The sequence below is a fragment of the Phasianus colchicus genome, chromosome 19, assembly GCF_987193195.1.
Source record: "Phasianus colchicus chromosome 19, bPhaCol1.hap1.1, whole genome shotgun sequence".
Classification (NCBI taxonomy): Eukaryota; Metazoa; Chordata; class Aves; order Galliformes; family Phasianidae; genus Phasianus; species Phasianus colchicus.
In genome coordinates, this window is record NC_143454.1 from 10,844,779 (window position 1) to 10,868,607 (window position 23,829).

General features: G+C 40.4%; 1 protein-coding gene across 7 annotated transcripts in view; it reads right to left on the reverse strand.

Moving 5' to 3' along the window:
- Positions 1 to 23,829, reverse strand: part of TTLL11 (tubulin tyrosine ligase like 11) — a 48,935-nt gene that overhangs the window by 18,744 nt on the left and 6,362 nt on the right. For 4 of the 7 annotated variants that reach the window (XM_031601916.2, XM_090121088.1, XM_090121091.1 and 1 more), the window contains exons 3-8: positions 23,353 to 23,486; positions 17,744 to 18,319; positions 17,105 to 17,200; positions 16,459 to 16,577; positions 2,638 to 2,895; positions 926 to 1,032 (exon numbers count right to left, since the gene is read on the reverse strand). In XM_031601916.2, coding sequence (XP_031457776.2) covers positions 926 to 1,032; positions 2,638 to 2,895; positions 16,459 to 16,577; positions 17,105 to 17,200; positions 17,744 to 18,319; positions 23,353 to 23,486 — 1,290 coding nt within the window. The other 3 variants (XM_090121087.1, XM_090121089.1, XM_090121086.1) reach the window with 3 other exon arrangements.

Here is a 23,829-nt window from a genome sequence, read left to right on the forward strand (position 1 = left end):
TCACATTTCCGCCAGAGGTTGCTCACTGGAAGGGGCACACTGAGTATGGGCCTGGCACCTCGTGCACAAGGAACTCTGAGCAGCTGAAAGGAAGTCCCAGGACAGGAGAATCCCTGGTGGAGTAGATTCATTTCTTATAGAAGCCTTTTAGCCATACTGAGTATTTTCTTACATTGAACATTACAACCCACACTGGATGTAAACAAGTTTAAAAGTGACTGAAGTGACTAATGCTCTTACATGCACAAACAGAAGCCATCATTTGCCACAAGGGGTGCTTGCAGGGAAAAGCACTGCTAATCATCCTTAATAAGAGCCAATTTAATAGTGAGCACCGTGTGAGTTTGTACAGAAATCAATTGTCCTTCCCTCAGCCAGCACAAAGTCAATGAAAATGGAAAAAAAAATGAGTATATAGTTGGGCAACTGGGAATTCTCTGGAAAGTAATACAGGTAGTTTTCTGTGTCCCCAGAGTAACCTGTTTGAATGACAGAATTAAATCAAAATGAAGTTCATCATATTTATTTCTAGCTCTGCCATAGGTTTTTGTTTAACTTTTTGCTAGACCATGTAAGCAACTCCAATAAGGACAGATCTTCTTACATTGTAATTAAGTTGGAAGTTCCACTGGGAATGCTTTTAAATGCTCTCCTGCAACAAGAGTTATAAATGCTAAATTACAAGTGTAAAAGGGGCTTATGGAGGATTTATGCCATTAAATAACTGAAAACTAAGAGTGATCTATTCCATAGATACAGGCAAACTGCCATGGAAGTAGATAGGAGTTGTTGTACATGCCCCAGATATATGTGCTTTTCTCCCATCGTTTTTACTGAAAGCTTCAGGGGTGCTTAAGCTATCAAAACTACAAAAAAAAAACCACCACACCAATTTTCATGGTCTTCAAATACAAAAAAGCGTTACCTGATTCTTTGTGATCAATTCCCATGCTGTTCCACCTTCGTGTGATATCAATGTATAAGATATCTACAGAAGCCATTGAGAAATTGCTGTTACTGAGCTTGCAGTTTCTGTTAAAGATAAACAATAAAAAAGATCTGATTACTTCCAAACTTCCAAGCCATAAAAACCCAGGCAACAGCAACACAGAGGACAGTGGGGAAAATTCTCCCTGTATTCTAAGTACACTCACAGATTTATCTTATATGTTACTGAACACTGCATGGAAAACAGCAGCATCTCTGGATGGATCGTAGGCATTTGGTGATAAGGAAATGTGGGAAATCTGACACTTGTGTGGTCTGAGCCCACAGGATAGTGTTGATCAGTAGATGAGAATGAGCCATCTGCCCTGCATTGCAGATGCCTGGCAGCATGGCTGGAACTAATGCATGTGCCAAAGCATCGGCCAAAAGCTCCAGCCAGGAAAAAAAATCTGTGACCATTGCTTATTTTTCTAAGCTATTTTTTAGAACGAAGAAATTACTGAAGGGGAACAAAAATTTGGGCAGATAGTCTTTGAAACCACCTGCCCACACACATCTGCAGGCAAATCACAGTTGTGTACCATTTCACTCTTGAAAAAATGAGAGGGAATATATCACACAACCTGAAAAGAGCAATAAAGAGGGCATTTCAGAAAGGCTCTGCAGTTGGTGTGGATCGCCTGGTGAAAAGTAAAGAAAACATTTGCCAGCATTAAAAAGTTTATTTTAACACACGTGAGGAAACTGCAAAGTCTATTTCATTGAGATATGACAATTTATTTTAGTATTATTAAAAGAAAATGTTGGCGTTTATACTGTGTTCATCTGACAAGTGCCAAATTAAGGCTCGACTAAACAACAGAGAATACAGAACTAGAAAACATCCTGCACCGATCCGCAGATAGAGCAGATGCCTTCAGTACTTATATATCTGTTATTTGTATAAATCAGATTGTTTATATTCATTCCTGAATGCTAAATGCATCTGCATAGAAACAGAATTTGTATTTTAAGAGTACATCCGCAGCTGCTGCTGATTTCTTTTGTCATTGTCAATGAAAGACAGAAAATGAGATATTTGTACCATGACTTGAAGAGATACATCCATAAAAGATAGAATGAAAAAAATCCCGCAAAAATAAAGCATGTGAAAAAAATACATAAATTGAGTTCCTTGCCACTGTAAGTTGCAATTTCATGATGTAAATCCTTAGTGTGCAGTGCATCAGTAACTGACATTTGAAATCCTCTGCTTTGGCCTGGGGCCGATGGCTATGCCCCACAGCTAGCAATCAGAGCACTAGTGACCCAATTTCAATTGTCATGTTTCTAGTAAATCTCAGGAATACAGCTGTGAGAATGTGACATGCTGACCAGGACTGCAAATAGTATCTCCCAAAGTATCAGTGATCTGCTGTAGGAAAGAGACCCACATTTCTATTGGACGTGGTTTCTTAGGTCAGGCATCGTTGGATTTTTTTTTTTTTAAACACGCAGTGGTTCAATGAACTTCAGGGGAAAAGTTCCTTTAGAAGGCACCACTGAACCTACCAGCTCAAAGCCTGCCACTGCTAGGGCCTGCTCTTATCCAACAAGAGCTCAGTGACAGCAGTACTGCCCAGCAGGACCTTGAGTTTCTAGCTTTTCTATTACACCTTATGCCATTCCTAAATAAAGCACGTTACTCACCTTATAAATGTCCGGAAACCTGTTGGCCCCAATTTTGTTGTCCCTTTGACACCAAGAAATCGGATGAACAACGCAGCCACTCTGTCCACAAGGCGCAGATAATTAAACTGCTTAGCATACTTTGGGAACACTTGCTTGAGACAAAGGGAGGGTAGGCCAGCCTCTGTGCTTTTGCTGGTCTCGTATTCCGGTCCATCTGCTGGCCCTGCATCCAGTAGATCCTCTCTTGTTTCTGACACGTGCTCTGAAGTCTGAGATCTGTAGCATGTAAAATAACCATATCCTACGTTAACCTTATTCATGCAAGACTCAACATGTTCTTTCTGCATTTTTTTTTTTTAATTACAAAGCATTATTTTATGAGATTTTTCACAATAATTTATGATCTTACATAAATACTGAAGTTCTCTAAAGCAGAAATCACACTACAGGAGTATATAAAGAATAATGAGCAGAACGTTCGACCTTTCAGAAGGTAACAGACTAATGTGGCTCACACAGACAAGGAGCCACCAGAAACACCAGCACACAGTTACAGTCAGCAAGTTGAGATTAAAAATCGAATATCATGACATTTCATGGAGCGTTTCATGGGAAATGCTTAGAGATTATTATAATCTAGTGGCGTTTAAACTTGTTTTCCAGTAACGATTAGAAGCTTCTACATTTCCTGATAAGCGAGGAACAAAAGCACATTAAGATACATTTGCAAAGAAACTCTAACAGCATTCGGAGGCGACACGGTTCACATCAGCGCACACTGGCACTTCTCAGAAGACGATGGCTGGGCAATCCCATTATTTTTCTTTTCAAATCCTTTGTGAGTACTGTCAAAATACATTATTTCATCTTCACTGTTGTTGCCAAATTTCCTAAATAAAGCTGATCGAGATAACAGTGCCCTGAAATTAATGTTACGTGTTTATTCAGCATGACGTGTTGTTTCATTTCTTCTGCTTCTGACACACCCAGATAAAATTAAAGATTGCTACTGCTGTATGTCCCCACAGTCGGACAGCTGGTGGTAATTGCTTGGCACCCACGAAGCATACACACATTTTCATTTTCTTCCCCATCGTTTTTCTAAGTACATATCATCAGGAATAAGTATAATTCACACCGGGCACTAAAAAACTAGTGCTTCTACCACGTTGATCTTTTGTGTTCCTGAACAGATTTAGTGTCCTTCATAAAGTTCTTTTGGAGCAGAGAGCACCAAACAACATAGTTATCATCCAACCACAACACTGTAAAATTATCCAGCCAAAGCTATAGTAAGGCTGTACTTTCCACTTTGATACTTGGAGGCAAACTTCCTCAGCCCAGTTACACCCATCCTGGGGCCAGGACACTGATCCACCGACACACTGCGTCTTCTTCCAGGATACTTGAAAGTAAAGACCACTTACAGGAAAAACTAATTAGTAACTGCAGAAAAAAGTCTGAATTCTATTGTGAGATCTAATTTCTAAAAGCCACTTTTGGAGTCTACTTTTGGACCCTCTTATAATCCAGGTTTTGAACTTATGCCTTCCCCCTATAGACGAGAGCAGCTCACCAACGTCCGACCCCAGGTGTGCTCAGCATGGGGAACCTCTGCTGGATGTCATCGCTGAGTACCTGTAATTGTGACCATTTTTTGGCAAGACAAGAAATTCTAAGCCTTTAAAAAATAAACAGTTTAGGTAAGGTAGATGGTTGTTCAGTAACACTCCTCTGCTGCAAATAGCAGCAAATAGCAAAGTAGAAAGGTAACGTTACACTGACATTTGCTTAACTAAGGACAAAAATTACACGTTCTTAGTTTCATTCCTTCTCATGTGTGACCGGATGGCAATTTCACTGCCACTGAGTGCCTTCTGGAGGCCAAGAGAGCGACCGTGTGTTCAGCCAAGAGAACAAGTGTGCTGCCACTATTTTTAATCCTAGGTCTGCTGATGAATTTTAATTCACATTTTCAGCCAGTTGAACCAGGCCATGAGCACATGGGAAACCGTGTACTCGGTAAGAGAGAAGGTTATGCCTGTAACATAACTCTCATTTAATTAAGCCTCTGTGGAATTGTAGTCGTGCGCTGCTGTTCAGAGAAATCCTGAAAGCTTCCTAATCGTAAATTCAGGAGTATTTTGGATTGTACATTATTCATTAATTGGTGATTTCAGTTAAAAATATAAAACTTTCCTTTAAAAGATACTGGGAGAGCAGATGAGATTTTATTTTTCCTTTCAAACAGAAAATACTGAAGGACGGCATCGTGGAAGTCCTTCCCATCCCTCGGCAGAGGCTGCAGGGCTCCAGCAGCACAGCTCCAGCTCAGGCCTCACCTGCACGTCTGGAATTCTTCGCATGCACCTCAGTTTGGGCCCTCAAATAAGTCACTGAAACTTCTGACTGGGAGATCGAAGATGCACCTGAAAATTCATTGGCAGAGCATGATTCAGGGCTGATTTCAGTTGACATTTTGGCACAAAATAAGCTACAATAGTGAATGGCTACATAAGTGAGGTCAGCCTCAGATTCCTGCTGCAACAGCTGTCCCTGCAGCACCTGAGGAAATACAGTGGTTTAGTTCTCCAGCCTTCTGCTTTTCCATCTGATCTCCAAAAGAAGAGTTCAGCAGTAATAAATGAAGGTAACCAATATTCCAGACGCTGCTCCTGGGAAATGAGGAGCCTCACAGAAAACCCACCCACTTTCCAAAATAACGTTTGTGGAATTCATCTCCCTCACATCCCCTGAGCAGCGCTGGAGACAGACACAGCTCATTATATAGAGAGGTGGGATGGGACACCTGTGTACGATTTTTAAATGCACTGTCTCCACCAAATCACAAATGTTAACTTAGCAGCTTATTATGATCTAGGGAAACGTTCTGTTCTAGCACAGAGGTGGAACAACAGCTTTTGGCTGGGAAATTTAAACTGGCAGTGTTATCTTCTGCCCTGCGTTGACTGAAAGCATCCTATATGCGCACGATCCCTGGACATTTAGGGTAGAGAAAAGCACATGCAGAAACAGAGTTAGACATGTAACGAGTTCCTAAGCCAATACCAGAGGGCTTTTTAGCATCAGAAAATCTTTGCAATCTACTACTGGCTTTCACCAGTATGTTGGGGTTTTTTTCCTCCACTACAACAGGGGGGGTCAATCAAATCACATTCCTGTGTGGATAACCCACATTTCTTATCTTGTTTCTTCTCTCCCATTCCTGTCCCTGCCAAAAGCACTGGGCAGACATCCTGTTCGATATCTGATCCAAGCACTCACACTCCTCTGCAAGCGATCAAAGCTCCTCATCAACACGATATGAGTATGCTGAATGTCAAAGCCAGCCACAGCAATCCACGTGAATTTGGAGGAAAAGCTTTGAACCCATATGGGTGTCAGGAAAGCAAACAATGAAAAGCATGCAGAGGCTATTTCAGTGCTGTAAAGCATGGGATCACTTTTCAGAAGTGCTTTTAATAAAACTGAGACCTTCAGAATCACGCCTGCATCAGATCCTCTCCCTGTCAATGACACTGAATTGATACATAGACTCCCCTGTCCACAGTTACCTTAACTGCAGGCATTTACACAGCCCATATCCAGAGTGCAGTCCTCCACTGCTTCCACAGACAGTACTTCAATAAAAGTTTATTTTCTGCATGTCAAGTCAACAGAATTGTGTGCACCCAATCTCTGTGTGGTCTCAACTAATTAAGCAAAACTGCCAAGCTAGATATATTATAGCCAGACTCAGTATCTACAGAAACAGAATTTTACTGTAATCTGCACATTTTTGCCAGGAAACAGTGCACAATGTTTTGGAGGTTTTTTTTTGCCTTGGTGATAATTTACACTTGCTTGCAATGCATATTACATTTTCTTCTGTATCTCAGCTGCCATCTACACACCTTAGGGGCAAACTGGATGACATAACTGCCCAAGGGTCAGCCAGTCAAAGATGGGCAGAAGCACTCTCAGTACAGCTACAAAGAGCAAAAATATAGTTCAAGGTATTACAGCAGCAAATATTTAATTTAACAGGGGTTTTCAAGTCCATTTCTATCATTAATTCATCAGTCAAATGGAAAATGCAGAACTACTCTCTTTATAACATTCATAGAACTTCACGTCACTACAAAGCCTCTACATAATATTTACTACCCAGTTCTTTCTTACTCCAGAATACAATTTCTAAGTGGCATCTTAGACTGTCTCATTCAGGACTCCATCTGGAGCCCCTGCACAGCACACAAGGTTCACATGCTTTGCCTGTTCCTCTGAAAACCTGCACAATGCCTGTGCTGCGGTGGAGCTGTGGGGAAGGGACCAGAAACTCCAAAATTCAGAACAAATCTGTAGAAAGAGAAACCTGCAGAGACTTTCTCTATTGGCTCCTTCCTCCTGGGCTCTCCAGCAGGCAAGGGGAGGAGAAGAAAGCTGAGACCTGCAATTTAAAGCTGCTCCTCAGAATTCATTGTTCTGACTGACACAGCGGAGTCGGGCTGAATGAATGAAAGGTCAAATATAAGGTAATGCTTCTGGTGCCATACGGAATAATAGCAAGGCTTAATTTCCATACTCACGTCTGACCTCAATACATTAATTTCTCTAATTCTGCAGCTCACAACAGATCTTTCCTTAGAAATTACCAACAGTGGAGAAAATATTAACTGCATCTTTAAAAAAGAACTGCAATTTTAAGAAAGCTTATGAAAACAACATCCAAGACTACTTATCTTTTATGCATGAGCACTAACTTATTAATGTTTTCTCCATCTATGTCATATCCCTTTCATTTTGACTGGCCTTAATCTTTATGCAAATACAAGTTGCTAAGGGACAAACAAATTTGCAACCACTAATTAAAGGCTGCAGCATTCACAACATTTTGTACGCTTGCACAGAAATTTTGGCTGTCCAGCTCAGAACAAAATCGGGCAACAATTGGAACAGCAGAGCTCTAAGAATGCTTGCTTGATACATTTAACATTTATAGCACTGTAAGAAGTGAAAACTAAGCAATTTTTTTTTTTTTTTAAATCAACCGACTACAGCTTACCTAATAGAGGAAAACACTCTGTTCTGGATTCTGAAGCCATAATTAATTCCCTCTGCTGAGCCTCTCCTCTCAAAGCAAGGACTACATTAGCAAAGTTATAAGCACAGAAGATTTCCATGACAAATCTGTCTATCCACCCACTTATCACCATTGTATGCAGATCTCCCCCAAGAAACTGATACGTGTCACTGGAGGCTACAGGTGTGAACGCGTTCCTGCGTGTGCATTCACACCATTAAACCATTTAGGAAACAGTCAACAACAGAACAGTGCCTCTGTGATATCAACCATTAGTGAACTGACTTCTATGAACTAATCCGATTACTTTTATTAACACAGAGAGACGACCAGCACTCACAGGATGTGACAGCAAGAAGTTGCAGTCTGACTGCACCTTGTGTGAGAAATCAGCATCTTTTGTTTAGAAGCACCCCCTGCTAACTGCCTTTGAAGAAAGTGTTTCGTTTTCATTACTCCTGATAGATTTATTTCATTTTGCTATTTGCTTTTAAGGCACTTCTATGCCGTGTATTGAATCCAGCATTAAATTAGAGCACCGAGGGTCTTACTGTAGAAGAGGCAAAATAAATAAATAAACGTTTAAACAGAAAACTGGACGCCCCAGGGGATTTCTTCCCATAGGAAAACTGTTCTTAGAAAGCAGCCACAATTATGCTAAGGTAGCAAAGGAGCTTTACCCTGCCATCCAACGGAGCAGAAAGCAGCCGCGCCACTGCATTCTATCAGCAGTAATCCTCCTATTAAAGCAGGTGAATTCTACACACACACAGAATAACACTGCTGATGATTACGCTGCTGTTAAGTCATGTGGCTTTGCTTTCATTCTGTAGCAAATGGGTGCCAGGCAGTTTTATTGCTTTCTTATTTTTTCAGAGTAGAGACCAATTATTATTTAAAAATAAGCCAATCATCCCTCTTTTCAAAAGACGACAAGCAGCAGAAGTTAAATTATAGAGAACATCACTGCCCCCAATACATTAATTTCTGTCACTCTGTCACTGTAAAAATTTACAGCAGATATAATCTCTTTGAAGGGGGATCAAGTCATAGAAAATACAAGCCTAGTTTTAAATAGAATTTTAATTTAAATGAAAGCTTCAGGGAATGATGTTTATGCTGCTTATCTTTCATACCTGGTGATTAAGTTAATTTATACTTAATGGAAGAGGATATTTCTAATCCCCAGACAGGCTCAACATCTGTCTGTGACTATGTTTTTGGAAGCCTTAAGCTGCTCGTGATTGATGTAATAAAACCAGGATCCTGCAGAACCGACACCTGAAGGATATCTGTAAGAGGGAAAATGGTATTTTTCCCGCTCAGTGCCTGTGCTTAAGTTGAGCCAAAATCCCAAGCACTTCATTTTGCCATCCCTCATAGACCTGCTTCGTACTCCCACGTCGTTATTATTTGAGTATGAACAGGGGAATAAGGGAACAGCTCTCAGATATGGTTTATGATCTAATATTCATACTCAATTTGTGCACTGAGAACAAGCAACTTTCTGATGGCCTGAAGCTGATGACAATAATAAAGCTCCTGCAACAATCTGAGAAATAATCTCCATTTTTCCTTCGTCTCTCATTCCACGTCTATTTAAGAATGAATGCTAGCTAACTAAACGCTTGCATTTACTTCATAGTTACAACAGAAAAAGATCTTGAAAAGAAAATATTTTACCAGGAAAATATATAATTTTCACCTTTCTGTCCCACAATCACAGTTTTCTACTCAGGAGGAAATAAATACAGGCACTCTGAAAGCTGATGTATTTCCTGGTGGCTGTTTCCTGAGGTGCTTGAAACACAGCTGTCAACTGGTGCTACCTAAGGAAGGCAGGCTGGCAGTTAAGCCCTGTTTCAGCACAAAAGCACCAGCCCCTTTCAGGCTGAGGAGGTGTCCACCTCTGAAGCTACAGCACGTGGCAGAAGTAACACCTGAGAACATAACAGACCTCTCTATTATTTTCACAAGCCAGTTCACCTCTGAGATGAACGGAAAAGGTGAGCAGCATGAATATTTACAGTAATTTCTCTTTCTCACTCAGAAACAGGAGAACTAACCCTGCAAAGCACTTACATATGCACTTAAATATTAGATAACATCAAAATTACTATTTGTTTTATAACCTATCCAGCACAATCTGAGCAAACTTCAGGCCGTGCTTACTATCAGTTCCCCCTGTTCAGCTGAAGGTTGGCATCAGCAATGGCTGAAAACAGGAATTCAACAAAGCTCCCAGGAAGGCTTTGAAGCACTGAAGTGTTTATGTTGACGTTTTTGACTTTTTGTTTGCTTCTTTGCTATTTAGAGGGGGGGGGGGGGGGGGGGGGAAGACAAAAGAAGCTTATTTCCTTTGAACTCAGTCAAAGCAGGAGCACAGACCAAAGGCACTCTGACATCGCTGCTGTCTCCTACCCAGCCAGGCTCCAGCAGCCACCGAGCTCCCAGCCGTGCTGCCAGGCTTCTTATTACCTCAGTGAAGTCAACACAGTACTCTTGCAGCAGTCGTTGCTGCTGGCTTTGAGGTGCAAAACATAGCATGCCTTAAGCCTGATTTTGTTACCTTTCAGATTTATTTCTCACGTGTAATCAAATGACTAAATTCAGAGATCTGTTTGGGCTCACTGCCTCCACGTTCACTTTTATGCCATGTGAAAGGATGCTGAGCAGCCACCCTGCTTTATGTCTGACCTCCCTTCTTCTTGGGCAAACCTTGAAGATGACAGCAACTTTTGTGGCCACACTACAAAGACCAGAGAAAAGCAACATGTTCTTATAGAACCTGCTTTGTCTATCTATTTTATCAGTATTTTATACTCTTTCCATTTGAGAATTATACTGAGAGGAAACAAAAAGACTTAATAATCAACTTAAAGTGCAGTAGTGTGTGAACATGTAAGATGCAATTGCCACAGCATATTTTGATATATGAGAATGCTTGGAAAGTTCCAGTGTTTATGGAAACACTCCTGGCAGGTCACATTGCTTAGTTCCTTTTCAGACCTCCTCTATTTCCATGCTAGAATATTTAGAGAGTAAAGAAAAGAACACGTCAATAACCAAGCAATTAGATAAGCAACCTCTCAAAACATTACCATTCAAGTCTAATTGGATGCAATGGTCTCCATTTGCAGTTTGATAACATAAAAACAGAGTGAGGTCCACATCAGTGCTAAAGGCACTGCAGAGTGCCAATTACTGCAAAAATATACTGCATTTTTGGACCAATTAATTCCACAGTGTTGGAAACAAACCCTTTTACAACTCTGCAATTCATAACAATTCTCACCCATTGCATTTTTTAAATGACCAGGACCTGTCATCAGCTTGCTTGTTTAGGGTTTTCTAAGCCAATCCTGCTGTACCTCCACATGGGGTCATTTCAAGGGATTCAAAATAAGACTGAATGCACTCTTGATGTGGAAGTTATATCTCAAACGTAAAGACTGTGTTTTGTTTAAATACAGTACATGAGCAGATGAACACAGATTCTCACAAAACTGTACTACTGAAAAATGGCTCTTTATTTTGTTGCAGTGTTGAAGGTTGAAAGAAGATAATCATAAATTACCCTTTCATCAAACATGGGGTTATTCTGTACTGCTTGTGGGAATGCCAGTAATTTTCCACAAGTCTTTTATTTTATTAGCAAAAGATTGTAAAACACGAGATGAAAATAACACCAAAAATTGAGAAAAACCTTTTAAAATCAATTCTAACATTCCAAATGTTCAAAACAGCAAGTTATGAATCAAGCTATGATACTGCACAGAAAATGCAGCAGCTCTAAGCTTTCAGTAAGGGAGAAAGTAAACGATAAAAGGATCACTAATGTCAGTCAGATTGGCAATAAGTAAAGAATTCTTTGCAAACCTCAGTAACCACAAGGGATATTTACTGAAGATTGTAGAATCAAGCCTGAAGTCTTTCAAAGACAAAAACTGAAGATCTTCTGCAGTATTTAAATATGACAGTAATACACAGACCGACCTGATGTTCTACGAAACCCAACTTTGCCTGCAGTGGTTTGATAAAGAAAACCATTTAAGTGAATCACTGATTTCTTCCTGTATCTATGCTGCAGGTATTTTTGAAGATAAATAAATATGCTCATTTGTATTTAAGCCATGCATCTTTAGCCAATTAAAACCTTTCAGATTCCATAGGAAATACAGCCACTTACAAAGTTAAATTTTTTTACGTCCTATGAGAAGATTTTCAAAAGAAAATTGATAGGAGCACTTCTACAACACGTTCACATTATTTACCACCACTTGGGACTCAATACTACGCTTTCTGTTGCTCTAATAGCACTTTTGTGGAGCTTTTCTTTAAGCGGCTCTTAAAACCAACATAAAACTTTCAGTAAGTCAAGCACTGCCAGATCCTTCGCTTCGTTTCATGGACGGACATTTCATATTTCAGCTCATGGAGTTTCCAGGAGGGCCTGTCTTATTGGGAAAAGGTTAAGAGCTCTTAACAATGAAGCAGAAAAATACCTAAACTGCAAGAAGAGACAGCAAAGATCAAGGCACCCATAGCATTTGCTTCACAAAACCAAACAGGGTAGTTGAGGCTAGTTCTTCCTGAGCAGGATGGGAAATAGCAGCAGAAATAACAACTACCCAATTGACAGAAAAACAAAGTTAACGTTCCACTAATCTGAACCGAAGTAACACTGGCAAACATCACATTTAAAAGTCATCCCCACATGTCTAGCTCCTCAAAAGCCACACGACCTAATGTAATGGACAAGAATTGATAGTGAAGTTGGCAGATTGCCTGATGAAGGAATAAAACAAAAAAGCCTCTAGGAAAGAGAAAGGGTTTAATTCAATGTATTTCCAAAGGGCTTTGGGAGAATGATGCTGAATATGAATGCTCGGTCATTTTGACTGATGGAGAAAAGAATTGTGTCAGCCTCTAAAATGAACCAGAGTAGAAAGATCAATCTCAAAAAAAGCCATTCATATGAGCTTATAGACTCTCAGGCAGGAATAAGGCTTGAAATGAAGAGGTGGTGCTTGAGAAGCATTTGAATAGCTGAAAACCTGACCAGACTTCCAAGCGATAACAAAAGAACACAGGAATCAACCTAAAGCTGCAGGAGTCAGCTAAAAAAGTCAATCAGTAAATGGAAACCAAAATATTGGTATTAACATAGCTAAGTTTATTACGTGCTTATGTTTATAAATACTAAACTCACCCCATATAATTCCAAAGGCAGTGACAGCCCCATGTAATGAATCACTGCAGAACGTCAAGCATTGGCTCACAGAAGCACACACTGAGGCACTTCAGAGCAAAGCTGAAGAACAGCCATTCTTTGCTGATCAGCAAAGCTGCCACACCACTGTCACCTCGCTCAGCCTCTCCATGCTTATGCCCTGAATTTCAGCCTCAATCCACCCCATCACATAACCATAACCTCAGAATATGCAGAGAGATAAACACAGTAATCAATAGCAGGAATGACTCTCGTCGTCAAATCTGGGATAATCATACTCAAGATATGTGAAAATATGCTATGCAAAGATAATGTGTGCACCAGGAGAGGTTATGAAACTGAGCAGGAAAGCATCTGGGAAATAAAAGAAATACAGCCATCCAGGTGACTTCCTGTCTTTTTCCCCCTCCCCTTCTTTACAGAATCCATATTCTCCAACTGGAAACTGGTAGCTTTTCCCAGTGCCAGAGAAAGAAACTGTTTAAAGTGATAAAGATGTGTTATTCATACAGTAGAAAAAATAATTCATCTTTTTTTTGTTTGTGTGTGCAAGAATAAAACAACATGTATTAAGTTCTACCAAATCTTGATGAGAATTTCTTCCTAAATACGTAATGCTTAGAGGGGAAAAAAAGCCACGCTGACACACATTCATATCTCCAGGGTGCGCCCTGAACAGAGTGACATTAGCTGGTGTCTGCATGCTGAGCCTGCAAAAACATTTGAGAGACCACACTGGGGTTCTTACTGCTCAGAAAATCAGTTAATCGCATTTGACATTTGCTGGAGCCTTGGAATCCAGGAGAGAATCAAACCCAACATATTGCAAAAAGAAGAAAAAATAATCTGATCACAAATAAGTTTCAAGGCTGAGTGCAAATTAAAAAAAAAATAACAGTATGTACAGAGAAGAAGCACTCAAGAAAAGATAAACTACTAATGAAAACAGTAAAGTAAGCTACAAAGCAAAAACTCTTCTTGTGGACACAACAAATAGATTATTTTTTATAACCACCATATGTTAAATTATATTTAGTTTCCAAAGTGCTTCAATTCTTTATTCTGTCAACAGCAATTCCAGTGCTGAATAAAAGTCCCTGTATTACTCAGGGGGCTGCACCTCCTTTGTCTCAAACACATAAACAAAGCAGATTTTATTCCACGAGCAATGTATATATCTCATGATGATAAACATGGTGTAATACTATGGCTTCCTTGTCAAAGGAGTAAAATGCTCGTTTTCAGCCTTCAGATATATTAAAAATAGGCATGGAAATCCAAGAGATCATACTGGGACACAGAAGAAACAACAGCAACACAAATATTAAGAATTTTCTTATTATCTCCAGATTAATTAGCATTAATAAACCAGGACACAAATATTCTCAACAGGACAGGAAAGCAGCTCAGCAGCACTGATGGAGGATAGAAATGAACTTCTGAAGGCTTTCAGAGCAGAGCAGCTCCAAGTGACACCGCCAGCCAGCTGAGAACACACAGTATTTGTACACAAGGCTGAGGCTCCTTTTTGCTCCCGGTATTTTATGCAATTTTAACAAGAATAAATTGCTAACAATGAAGCGAATATTGAAATCTTTTACTACTATACAAATTCAAACAGGCAAAAAAAGTTTGCAATGTGTTTTAGAATAGATTTTCTGTTGGAGGCACAATATAAACAGTGATTTGCATCAGCGATCATCTTAATTAAACAGCTGTTTACATAAAGTAACATTGATTTACTTCAAATGCTGCTTGGTGTCAACAGACCGTTCATTTAACTGTGGAAGTTTCCTTGAGGCTCAAGTCACTTCTCCCACCTTCAGCAGGCTGCACACAGCTCCTCCACTGCAGACAGCCTGCAGCAAATTCAGTACTGCTATGCTTTATACGAGTTGTTGGGCTTTTTTTTTTGCAGAAACATTTTGGAGCACAGCACAGCCTCCTACACTACATCCCTGTGTGACAAGGTGAGTGCAGCCAGCCCTTCTGACCACACTGGCTGCTGCAGGTTGGATAAAAGCACATGCTGGGATCACTTCCTGGGCACTGTGAAGGGACACAGGCCACCCTGCTCTACATGACACACACCCAACTACATCCTGCCCTTCCCTTCCTCTCGGGCTTTGATTTGCTCCCTCCTGATGATACGATTACCAGCTGGCACCAAAGTTCTCCCCTGAATCATAAACTCAAGGCAAAGAGCTAACATTGTTGACAAAGCCTAAGCTGTAAAAAACAATTGGTGACAGATGTTCAAACCAGAAATCAACAGTTCTGACCATCACTAGCCTCTATTTATTTACTTTAATACATTGACAGGACAAATTTTGCTTTCCCTGCTGCCAACCACAATAAGACTAGAAGTACTACAATGACACATAAAATACTATCCAGCTTTCTACAGCCAGTCAATCATCTTTGCCTGGAAAACCTACATGGATGGCATTTCTCTGTAGCTACTTGTAGAAACATTTGGAGAAAGAATGGAGGAGCACTAGCTGAACTAGCTGAAAGGCAGTGAAAAGAGTGAAAGAGGATAAAAAGCAAAAGCACTGCAAAACCCTCACTGGTGAAGACAAGGCAAAAGCAAGCGGGTCTCAGTCCCCATCTCAAATGCTTTTACTTGGGTGTAAATCTTCACAGGCAACCAGAATGAGGTAATCTTTTACTTAAAGCTTACAGTAAAGATCAAGCATTTCTTAAGAGGTTCCATGAGCCAGCCCCTGTTCAGTACTTGGAAGCAGGAGGGGTACATCTCAGCTGAACACATATGGAGCTGTCAGACATGTCCTATGTATCCATACCAGAAGTTACAGGAATACACCACGCACTAACAAACAAGACTGCCTTAAGGTGCAGGTGCAGCAGATATTCACCAACAGATTATCCTGAAAAAAGCAGCACCACTGATGCATTCTTGCTGGGAAGAGCCCATGGTTTGTCTCATGGCTGACTAATCCTGTTCTAAATTATTTAGCAGTCAAAACATATCAGAGAAGAATTCTCTGTTGAATAAGCTTCCCAGACACATGCCAGCATTCTCCAGCAATTCCTTTTTGTAATCATTGCCTGCCTCTTTTCCCCATATCTAATGTGTAATTAAATGAATGCCCAACATTACATCAGCGTAAAAGAAAACAAAACAACCAGTTGCGTAATTACAGGCTAAAAAGAGATCTTCCTTCAGTTCCATACACTGAGGTAACCTTAAGGGTGAAGGTTCAGCACAGGTAACACAGTGTAGGCAGACTCCTGCACAAGACATCCTATATGCCAAACCCACCTCTGTGCAGCGCTGCCTTTGGAAGAAGCTTCATCTTTTAGTAGTATTACTACAGTACAGAACTTGTAAATACTGTCATGTCTTATTCAGGGGACTATTTGGCATGGATTAAAGAGACATTCCTAAGCAATTATTTTGATTATTTCTTTCCACAAGAGGACAACAAATGTGCCCTTGAAATCACAGAACATGAATAACATCTTTAAGCTTGCCACTAAATGACACGAAAACACTTACTGAATATCTTTTCTCCTTTTTTTCTGGGGGTCCACTAGACGAAGAGTATCTCTGATAACAGCTACCTTCACTTCTTCATCAACGGGACTTGGGACATTTTCAAACACCCCAGGAGAGAGCTTTAATTCAGAAAGGGATGGAATTATTCAGTGTAGAACTGAGGATTATTGACTCTACATCTTCTCACCTCCATGTGTAAAACGTATGTGATGAATACACAATGATAGATTACAAAATACTTAAAGAATAAGCAAATATCGTAGTATTTTCAGTATGATGTTACAACAATTTTAGGAAATTTCTCTAGTAACCCAAAATTTAAAGAAGAGATTGTTGCCAACATTACCATTTATATTATACATACAAATGCGAAAAAAAATTCAGCAATCCTCTAAATACAGAGAACAAAACTGCAGGGGATGATGAATAAATGTATTTATGACAAAGACGATGGAGAGCTTTCACAATTCCAATAAGTCATATTGCAAGGATATAAGATTAGTAATGATTTCAAAGCAGAAAATTACAGAGAGCCTCAGAGTTTTCATATTTGTAGACAGCCTTCATATCTCAAACAAGGAAAAAGACCAAAAACCAATCCTAGACAATTTCATTCCCATATCACTGTCATGTTGAGAGGTCTTACCTCTTGCTCGTGCTCTATTCTCATGCTGGGGTTTGCATTTACTTCCAGCAACATGGGCTTCAAGTTTTTCATCAGGAGAATGTCAAACCCTAAAATCTGTGCATAACAAAGTGTGTTACTTTCCTTCTATTTAAGGTGTTCTTCTAGAGAATGCAGTGGTCATTCAAAAGTCAACATTCAGGTGGAAGAAACATTTGAGAGACAGAAAAAAAAAAAACTGAGAAACAAAAAATATTGCCAAATAATTACTGCAGCCATTTGACTTTGATCCTAATATCTACTTTCATACTACACCCAGCTCTAAATAGTGCATCCTACACAGAATTTCAGCATTTATCACAAGTAGGCCTCATTAGGCAACTGCAAAGCTTCATGGCTGCATCATCCAGAAGCTAGGAACTGGAAAAAATATTGCTGCTAATGACTGATATCCTATACAGTAACACAGGTCAGCTGACATTTCTGAGGTAAAAGTTGGGTAAGAACTTAAGCCATGAACTTATACAACACATTGTTCAGGCTGCATCTGCCACTCCTCCTTCCACCACATCTAACAAGTGATAAGCAACAAAACAAATGGCACATATAGAAAGTGAATCCATGCATAGAAATAACTGCATTCTTGAAATTCCTACCTACCTGGAAGCAAGTTGGCCCAGGCTTTCCTGCTGGGATGTCAGACTGATAGTAAACTTTCAGTTCTGGCGTCAGTGCAATAATTGTTTTAATCACCAGTGAAATTATATCTGACCAAACCTTTTTGACATCAGCTCCTCTGGAAGACAGTCTGCACAGAATGCTTGAGAAAGTCCTCTTGCTGCCAGTGTTTACGTTGTCAGAATGGATGAAATTCCCACTATGGATATTTAGTGAGTAGTTAGTTAAGTGCATAAAAACCTGGTGCAAATTTTTTAGAGTGGGTTCTTGATAGGGCTCTGTACAAAATCTAGAAAGTCCATCTTTGGCTATATAAATCTCTAACGGTTCTAAGGATTTCAGTAAGACATAAAGACGAATATCAAATTTCAGCTTGTCAACAAGCAGTGGTTTGCAGATGTACTCCTGGACCACTGCCGGGCGGCTCTGCACGCTCCCGGCCAGCCTGACGTCGTTGGGGTCTTTAATGAGGTAGATTCCATCCCCCTGGCACCCACCATCAGGTTTGACAATAAAAGTGGGCTTCCAGGATGGATCACTCTCTTTCATCATACGAACCTAGAAGGAAAATAATTAAACTGAAGGATGCTAATTAGGGGAGAAGAAGAGCTGGTGCTATGAAAGGCAGAAAATTACATACGTTAACAAAAAATAAAGTAGCACAATCTCATCACAATAGTAGTAAACACCATGTAAAAAATATAGAAGATAAACAGAAGTGACAAGCACAAAACTAAATAAAACAGATGTGAGTAGAAAGTTACTAGCGCAGATACAAGGACATTTTCTTGAATAAGCCATTGTATAAACAATTCCAGGAACAACTTCTCAATGCTATGCACCAATTTGTGGAATGAAATGCCATAGAGCTCACCAGGTCCATTTGACTAGCTATTCACATGTATGAAACTGTGAAGTTAAAATTCTGTGCTGCATTTTGAAATTATGGACAAAGGAAAGCACCTTGCTTATTGAGATATACATGCAGACAAACAGTGCAGGGAGGGAAAAAAAGGAAGCAGGAATTTCACACAGGTAATATCTTTTTCTACCACTGAATATTTTTCAGTCAGATATCCAATGTTAGTAGATCTGGAGCATACTGAGCCATATACAGACAGTAAGCAAATATCATGAATTTATTAAATAAAACATACACCTAACACCTCGGTTGCTACCCACCATCACTCTCCAAAATGAAGATTTTTCTAAATTGCAGCAGAATTCCCACTAGGCCCGACATGCAACTATCAGCCTTCCTTCATTGGAAGAGAAAGAAAACCTTAAAACAATCTCAACAACTCTTACCAGTGGCTTTGATTTGTATTAAGAAAATCTGTTCTTAAATCACAACAATGCAGATGCTTTCCTTAGATGTATTCATTGTGACATCAGGAAAGAAGAAAGCTGGGGGACAATGTGACAAATCAAAACCTTTGGATGAATGTGCACAGCACTCCACATCTCAAGCCAGTGCAGATGTTCACTGCACTCAGGCATTCCCCATTCCTTTGCTGGTACAGCACGAAACAGTGCACTCTAGTGTATGAGCCTGCAAACAGCCAACACCAGCATCCACACCGGGGAAATGCACTTTAAAAGGCAAAAATGCATAGGAAAGTTAACAGTCAGAATACATTTAACCATTTAACATCCTTCACAGAAATTGCTTCTGCTCTGCAGGTTTCTTGAAAATGGTATCAAATATTCCTTATGCTAACAAGTTCTCTGAACAGAAGCACCCCAGAAGCAGGCGATGCTCCAGCTGCACACAGCCCAGCCCCACCCACCCCAAAACTGGGCATTGGTTTAAGGCACAAAGCAGCAAAGAAAAAGCAACCAGTTACCATAATCAGCAGAATGAAAGAGGGAGGAAAAAAAAAGGAACACAGGAAAAGGTGGGTGGCAGTAAGAAAACTGCGATTCTCGGGCAGAATCCTGCAGTGCCTGCCTTAGGCAAGTGACCCATGCTAGAGAATCCTGTTACTAAAGCCTTCCTGATAACTACAGTGGAAATACAAGATTGACTATTTCAACCAGGATGTCCCTTGTGAACAAGCATCACATATCACAGAATCACAGAATGGCCAGGGTCAGAAGGGACCTCAAGGATCATGAATCTCCAACCCCCTGCCACATGCAGGGCCACCAACCTCCTCATTTAATGCTAGACCAGGCTGCCCGGGGCCCCATCCAACCTGGCCTTGAACACTTTCAGGGACGGGGCATCCACAGCCTCTCTGGGCAGCTGTTCCAGCACCCCACTCTCTCTCACATCAACAGAACAAAGATCCTCCTTCAATCGGGTCACTCCAAGGGACAAAGCACCACACTGGAGATTGGGCTTACATAAACTGCTTGTGATAAACAGGTCCAAGCAGATCTGTGGCCTTAACGTGCAAAGCAGGAAAGCAGGGTTTATCTCCTGGCCTTTTTACCACTAAGGAATAATCTTCCCATTACGTGACACTACGCCGCACACCGAAGGATTCTTTCTAGCTCTCACTCTGCTAAAGTTAGCATACCAGAAGGGTTTGTGGCTAACCTTAAACCTCCGCAACCACACGTGCTCTTCTGTGATTCAAGCTGTACAAACAAAGAGCCAATCATATCTACTAGGGCAGAAATAACACAGAACCTCTGTGAAGGGAGCAGGGCAATCTGCCTGCTGCTCTCGCCTACCCTTCATGCCTCAGGCTATTTCTGCTCTGCAGCAGCAGCATTTCTTCAGAAAAAGATAGTGCTTTCTGAGGACTATTGTTAAAGATGGCACGGCAACCTGCTTTTGAAATTCTGCATTTTAACAATCGTTGGTTGCTGTTGAGGTCAGAGCAAGATGTGCATTTACTACAGAGGGAGGCCAGGACACTGTAAAGTCTAAATGCCACGTGCTCCCTACACAATAGCTTCAAAGAACAAAAGACAACACGTTCCCTGTTTTGTCATCTTGTTTGATGAAGAGAACAACGCATTTTTCCCGACCAGCAAAGGCAGCACAAGAATCACATAAAAAATTTGCTAAAGAAAAGACAACATGCAATTCAATCCAGACTGACAGAGATGTAGTATACTTCAGTTTGGGGTTTGTGTTCCTTTTAAATTAAAATCCTTGTGATATGTAATGCAGTCAAGTTTCCATAAAGTACCACAAGGATACACAAAGGACAGAGTAACCCCACCGATTCAGTAAGAAACCATTCTAAAGAAAGAAAGAAAAAAAAGACAAGATTTGCAGAAAAGGTCTTAATCAAAGCCAGACAAGTTAATTTAATGATGGTTTCTTGTGTTATGAAAGAAGATCAATATCTCATGCTCAACTCTTTCAGTTTAAGGGCAAAGGAAATCATTTTCGGAGGTACAGGCGAGGCCCCCTGCAGCTCCAGGCTTCAGCACTGTGCACACACTCCCTGCAGCTGTTTGCCTTCCAGGCAGCTACACGGCTGTGTTTCCAGATCTGTTTCAGAAGTGTTCCAGATAGTACTGATGCCTTCTAGACCATCAAGACATGCCAGAGAGAATATGGGTGGGAACAATAATCCAGAGTCAGCCCATTTGTCAGCAGACTGACTGGCCTGAACAACACTGATGGTTTCTTGACATTCAAGAATATTCCTGAACAGTCATCTTCAAGTGCTCCTCAGCTCCCTCACCTATACTCTTTAGAAGTGACATGTGGAGGCAGCTCGTTCAGACTGAGAAAAATCAGTCATGTAATAAAATCCATTCACACGAAATATTTCTGCGTACTTAGCTGGACTTTAAAAACACGGCAGCCATTCAGAGTCACCAGCAAGAGGACAGTGAGGTGTCCAGTGGTGTGAAAACTGGATTCAGGTGCGGGTTTTCCTTTCCTGAGAAAAACACTGGCTGAATGAAATAGTGTCTAAAGAAACGCATATGATGAGCTATAAGATTTGACAGCACAAAGAACAGGCTATTCATGTCTATAACTAAGAGGTACCAACAGCTGAAAACCTGATTAAGCCACCAAAAATACCCAGTGCTGGAAATTAGACCATCCAAATTAGATTCTTATTAAAAATTAATCACACTAGGCCTATTCATCATTTTTGCAGACAACAGAAAGAAGGCAATATGAGAGTAATCACAGTCCTAGTTTGAATCCCAAGCTAGTTACTTTTTTGAAATTGGAATTTCCTATTAAAAATGAATTCTTATCACACTGATTCCAATAGATTCTTCTTGAGAGTGAAGGGATGATTACTGCAGCTCCCAGGAGATGTTCTTATCTGTAAATCTTCTTCCATTACGGGGATGCATTAATAGAGAATATTTTAGAAGACATAAGTAAATACTTAAAACAGCTAAATAAATATTTGTTAACTAAAATCAACTTTTCATCCCATGTTAAAAATGCGACTGCCCTCTCAGTTTAACACAAATGACAACGGGGAACTCAATTTTGTTGGTACTTCCCCATACCTGAAGCTCATCTACAGCAAAGTTAAGAGCACAGCTCTGTCCATGATTACTGGCTTCCAAAGCATGAAAGATAAACATGAGACTGGCTGTAGTGCTTCTAGCAGGAGGGAGGCACAAAAGACAGTGGAAAAATGAAAGAGTTGACAGTGCTTTCGACTGGTACTACTTCTTGTTTTACAGGACTTACATCACAGACTTGTGTTAAGCTAGACAAACTCTTACAACATAAAATATAATGTTTGATAACAAGAACTACGCTTCTCTCAAACACAGATGGAAAAACATATGCAAAGGAAACTCCTAGGAGCGTGGTGCTGGACATCTGTTATTCCTGGAACAAAAACCAAATTGTTTCCACTCCAGCAACTGTTCAACCAGAGCAGCGTTTACCCGCAGTGCCACCTGCTGACAGTGCGTGTCCGCAGAGCCCACTCAGCTGAGACAGAACGACTCCCACAAGAACCCTCACTAAAACCACAGTGCCCCATTCTGAAAGTTTACTTTCGAGTTCTTTTGATTACCTACCTGCCATAGCTAAGTGGATCATTTGCACTCCTTTTACTCATTCTAAAGCAATAACACTGACGTACTATTGGGATTTTATTCACTTTTACCCTTACTGGTGGTGCCATAGCAGTGCCCAGCACACTTGAAGAGTCAATATGTAAAGATATTTAACCACAGAAACAGCTTGATGAGAGTTAAAGAAGCGATTACTCAGGAAGATATTCATATACTTAACAGCACATACTACAAATCTCTGTATTGAAGAATTTAAATCAAACAGGCAAGACAGACAAGAAACTCTTCAGTGATAATGGACCCGATGAGATATCACATTGCACACACTGCTGGGCTGGAACTTCCTCAGTCCTTTTACACTCAGTAAAATATAGAGGCAGCACATTTAATTTTCAGACAACATTTCCGCTACTGCAGAGAAGCATCATTGTTTTTAAATCCGTCCTAGAACATAAAAAATTAAAAGCAGTCATCCTGACTAAATCCAACCTCAGGGCAATCAAAAAAAGATGTCATCCTTTGCACCTGGAGAGTGATTTTAAGTAATTTGGTCAGTATGAAAAACTGAAGAATTGCACTGCGACGACACACAACAAATTACATTGCTCTGAGTCAGAGCAGCTCACCTCAGTCACAAAGAGGGGAAACTCCTCGGGCAGAATCCAGGAGCGAGGGTAGAAGTTATATTCTACAGGAAATAAATCTTGCATCGTTCTCACTGCCCGGCTCAGCGTAACCTTACGTACCATCTCCGTCATGCCTGGGAAAAACCACAGACAGAACTTAAACATGATGAGGGATCCACACCCAAGTCTCATCCTGAAAACAAACTATCATATCGCTGTTCACTCTATTGGCAGGCACTAAAGCCACTGCTTTCAGTAAAGCCAAAATAACTTTTAGAACTTAAATTTGACAAAACTACTTGTAGCGCTCCCCAGATGTATTACATAATGTATATGTTATTCTAGGACAGAAGAAGAAAATCAATTAGTTATCCAAAACTTGGAGCAATAGGTGGAAAGCTGTAGTCCAGTAGTAGCTACTGTCTTTGTCACAATCCAAAATTACTGCCCTGCCCTGCAAACATTCCAGGAGAGGGA